General features: G+C 33.8%; 1 protein-coding gene across 1 annotated transcript; it reads right to left on the bottom strand.

Annotated features, from left to right (window-relative positions):
- Nucleotides 1–2,169: 2,169 nt before the first annotated feature.
- On the bottom strand, nt 2,170–2,697 carry LOC111411510. Its single transcript, XM_023042035.1, has 2 exons — nt 2,503–2,697; nt 2,170–2,421 (listed from the first exon to the last, which is right to left on the bottom strand). Exons 1-2 carry the CDS (start codon nt 2,695–2,697, stop codon nt 2,170–2,172), a joined length of 447 nt encoding a protein of 148 aa, XP_022897803.1.
- Nucleotides 2,698–4,611: the final 1,914 nt, after the last annotated feature.

Genomic DNA, 4,611 nt, shown 5'->3' with positions numbered 1-4,611 from the left:
TAAATGGCAGGTAACAGCTGAAGGTTTACAAGGTCCAATCAGCTTAAAGATTATTGCAACATCTTTTAAACGTTGCAAAAGCCAAGTCTATTGCAATGTTTAGAAAACGTTGCAATAGATAGGCTTTTCCTAGTCTATTGCTAAACGTTGCAATAGACTAGGCTTTTGCAACATTTTTTAAACGCTGCAAAAAGTCTTACCTCAATAGCAACATCAAGCTTCGCAACATACGCTCAAACGCTGCAAATGACTTTTTGCAATGTTTTTTGATCGTTGCAGTAGCCCTTTTTTTGGTGTAGTGTAAATAGTATTTATCACAAGCCTATTCTACTATTTTTTATAAATAAATGAATTGGAAAAAATTCTAACATTTAAAATTCAATCATTAACTCATTATGATTGCATTTAGTTTTCGAGTGAATGGTCTTTCTTGATTATTATATGATCCAAAATTCTTACACTAATTTGGTGTGAAGATTTATAGCATCATAGAAATATTGGGGATTCCATAGAATAATGGAAGCTCGTTCGCATCTATAAAAAGAAGGAAGAACACGGCCTGAGTAAATGGCAGGCAAGGTACCTAAACAGCTTTTGGAAAGCTACTCGTAACTGTGACACGAAAGTTTTTCTCAACATAATGCAGATTGGATTTCATCGTGAACTGAAATCACGGAGGAAAAGAAGATTCTTTTCTGTGTCAAAGAACAAAAAAGACGTTGACGAAAAAGCTATGGCACTGTTGTGGGAAAATAAATTAAAAACTAATTTATGATTGTAGTGTAAAATAAATTAATTATTTATTATATTAACTGTAAATCTTTTATAAAGTATTTGTAATATCGATGTCGGAGCATTAAGTTAATACAAAGGACACCTTTTTTGTGTTACTCTTCTAATTTTCTTGTGTAAATATCTTTCTCATTTTAATTTGTTTTGGATACACTCTACTGCCTCCAAAATTATGCTTTTTTTTTCGTTCCTATTTTAGCCATCTCTATGCACTTAATATTAATGGATTATTTTCCTTTATTTTCATAGCTAAATTGGAATATTGATAATCCCATATTGACTAATTTTTTATTTCACTTGTACTTTCCAAATAAGCCACGAAAATGTTTATCCATGTGATTTTATTTCTTATTGTGTGAAAATTAAATGCTGAAATTTTAAAAAGGAAAGTAAATCGTTAATATTAAGTGCATAGAGATGGCTAAAAAAGAAATTAAAAAAGTATAATTTTGGAGGCAATATATTGTATCCAAAATAATTAAAAATTAGAAAAATATTTACACAAGGAATTTAGATGAGTAACACAAAATAAGGTGTCCTTCTTATTAACTTAATGCTCCGACATCGATATTACATATACCTTCAAACATATACAGTGTAATGTAATGAAGTGGAAATAAATAAATAATAAATAATTTCATCACCTACATGATCAAAAAATCTAAATTCCTAGTTTTCAATCTACGTTCACTCAAAACTACGCTCAATGGATCCAATCCTAGCAACTAAACACAGTGCAAGCACTGAAATTGGTGGTAAAGTGGAATCACCTACGCTCCCTCGAGCTATGTTCTAAACCGACCCAGAGCCCGTCACAAGAGGTACTGTACCAAATTGAATATCCACCAGAGAATTTATACCCTTTTGCATCCAAAGTAATAAACAAGATGATATTCCTTTTTAGGTCTGAAACATATCGAACACGATCAATTCTTCTGACTGTCCCATCCCCCAGCCTAAATCTGACTTGATCGATCCCAACAATGCGGCAAGACTAGCTGTTTCCCGTTACAACTCCACCTTGCTGAATAGCCTCATATGTCTAAAGGAAATTTCAATTGGAACACATATAATACGAACATAAAAATCAAGAAACCACTCTTCGTTAGGCCTAGATTCCACGTTAGATATCACGATCAACATCACATCTCCACCGTCTAAAAAATCCTCAACTACATTAGTTTCGTCTGAATTCAAAGGTTGCACTCCATGATTTGTAGTTAAATAACCTTTAGCCTGCAACTTATCGCAATCCTTCCGAATATGTTCCTTACGTCTACAGTAGAAGAAAAACAAATTGCTGTTATTCTTCGATCTATCCCTCCATCGATCATCATGAGATAAAAGAGCTTCATCATCCCTCGATGTAGCTCCAACCTAATGCTTCAACTTCTCCTTTGAGTACAAACCATCATAGACGTCATCTATAGTCAAAGTATCTTGACTATACAAAATGGTGTCCCAAAATGTGGCATAAGAGCCAGGCAACGAACATAACAGGATCAAGGCAAGATCCTCTTCATCGTACTTAACCTCCAACATTTCCAAATCTACAACAATTTCCTTGAACGCGACAATATGGTCTTTCAACGACTCTCCTTCCACCACGCGATGGGAATACAGCTTTTGCTTTAGAGCCAGTTTACTGATAAGACTTTCGATCACACATAACTGCTCCAATTTCAACAGCTGCTATTTTCTCCTTCAGACATCTTGCAGAATATCATTGGATAGATAAAGATGAATCAATGATAAAGCCTTCCGATCCCTTCGTTGTTTATACTCCGTTTGGACCAACACATCATCCAAATCAAACTGTGCCATAATAAGCCTCATCTTTACTTGCCACAAAGAAAATCTCGTATTGCGATCGAGTACCGGAATGTCATACCTCATGGTAGTCATCTTTGAAAAAACCTTAACCAATCCACAGAAGGACATACCAAGAAACGAGATTAAAAGTAAAAAAATAAACAAAGAGAATTTATCGAAGAGGAACGATGTATTATAAATTGACAATATGGAGAGAAATTACAGACACGACAATAATCCTTAAACAAAACTGAAAGAGGAACCTTGTATTTATAGGCCACGTTTCAAAAGGCTAGGATCTGGGACCATTCAGTGGTTGCTTTTGTGGTGTAATGTTAGCAACCATTGTCTTTGGTCACTAAAACATGCAAAGACAAAATGAAAAAAAAAAAGCAGGATAAAATTGCGCCAAATCTTTTAGTGATCATGACATCGATAGTTGCAGAAGGTTAGGATCTGGGACCATTCAGTGGTCGCTTTTGTGATGTAGTGTCAGTGACCATTGTCTTTGGTCGTTAAAGCATGCAAAGACCAAATGAAAAAAAAGTAGGATAAAATTGCGTCAAATCTTTTAACAACCATGACATGGATGGTTGCAGAAGGCTAGGATCTGGGACCATTCAGTGGTCGCTTTTGTGGTATAATGTCAGCAACCATTACCTTTGGTCGCTAAAACATGCAAAGACCAAATGAAAATAAGAGGGATAAAATTGTGCCAAATCTTTTAGCGACCATGACATCGATGGTTGCAGAAGGCTAAGATCTGGAACCATTCAGTGGTCACTAGAGTGGGTATCATTCGCGGAAATTTTTTTGTTCTTTTTTTGCACTACCTTTACCAACCAATCAAATGTATGGTCCCTAACTCTCTGAAACAGCTTCCATAATTTGGTCGCAATGGAACATAAAAAAATTTGTCCAATTTTACTAGACCAAAACCCATACCCACCATTACTTGGTCGCTGAACGTGTTTTATAGCAACCATGTTTTACAAGTCGCTAAACCTTTGGTCGGTGGAGCCCATTTTTTTTGCAGTGTTTTCACACAAACTACCATCCAAATTTGAATAAGCATCTTAACTACACGTGGATGGATAATTTGGATCACGAAAATTAGATGAGGTAAAACCCACCAATGATTCAGCAGCAAGAAAAGAGGCAATCTTTGGAGGATCCACTTGTCAAGTACTTGCATCCTCTATAGAGTCATTATATTATGCATTCTTTGGCTGAATTATGAAGACGTACACAATATTTGTTGTTTCAATTCACGCTAGCCCTGATTTTGTTCAAGTAATGGAAGCTTTAATTATGGTGTAGGTGTCAAGAAAAGTCCGTGCAATAGCAAATTACGAAAGAATAAACCGCACAAATTCTAAGGATACTCAGTTTCTTTTATGAAAAAGGCAAAATCCTGTCCAATAGACAAATGGATACGCTTTTTCAATTTTGTCTTTCAATCATTTTGTTAAATTTAAAACGATTACATTTTATTGTTTTAATTTAGTTAAGTACATTTTTTTTATTAAACACGTTTATTTCTCCATCTTTCTATTTAATGTGCCTTCATCTCAATATTGTGTTTTGTTAATACTGACGTTTTCATTTAAAACAAACAAATGATTATGAGTCACAATAAAAGTGTGTACACAAATAAATGTAAAGTTTAGCATTATACAATGCCAACTTTCATGCATTTCTAGCAATCTAATGACTGTATATAATTCTTAAAATATCTTTATGATTCTATTTTAAAAGCGGTTTAATTTTAATTTGAAGCGATAAGCTAATAATTAAAAATAGAGAAAGAATCTTTAGATTAAAGAAAAAATAATGGAAAAATATAACTTAAAGAAATAATAATATATATAGTTACACAACGGTTCATGGGTAAAAAAATCCCTGAAAATGTGCAAGCAAACATAGTGGAAATAATAAATTAAAATGAGTTATAAAGAGAAAAATGTCAGTTAAACGTGCTTCGACAAACTATCAATATTAAAAGGA

The sequence above is a fragment of the Olea europaea genome, chromosome 15 (genome assembly GCF_002742605.1).
Source record: "Olea europaea var. sylvestris chromosome 15, O_europaea_v1, whole genome shotgun sequence".
In the NCBI taxonomy this organism is placed as follows: Eukaryota; Viridiplantae; Streptophyta; class Magnoliopsida; order Lamiales; family Oleaceae; genus Olea; species Olea europaea.
This window is presented reverse-complemented; position numbering and strand designations above follow the sequence as displayed.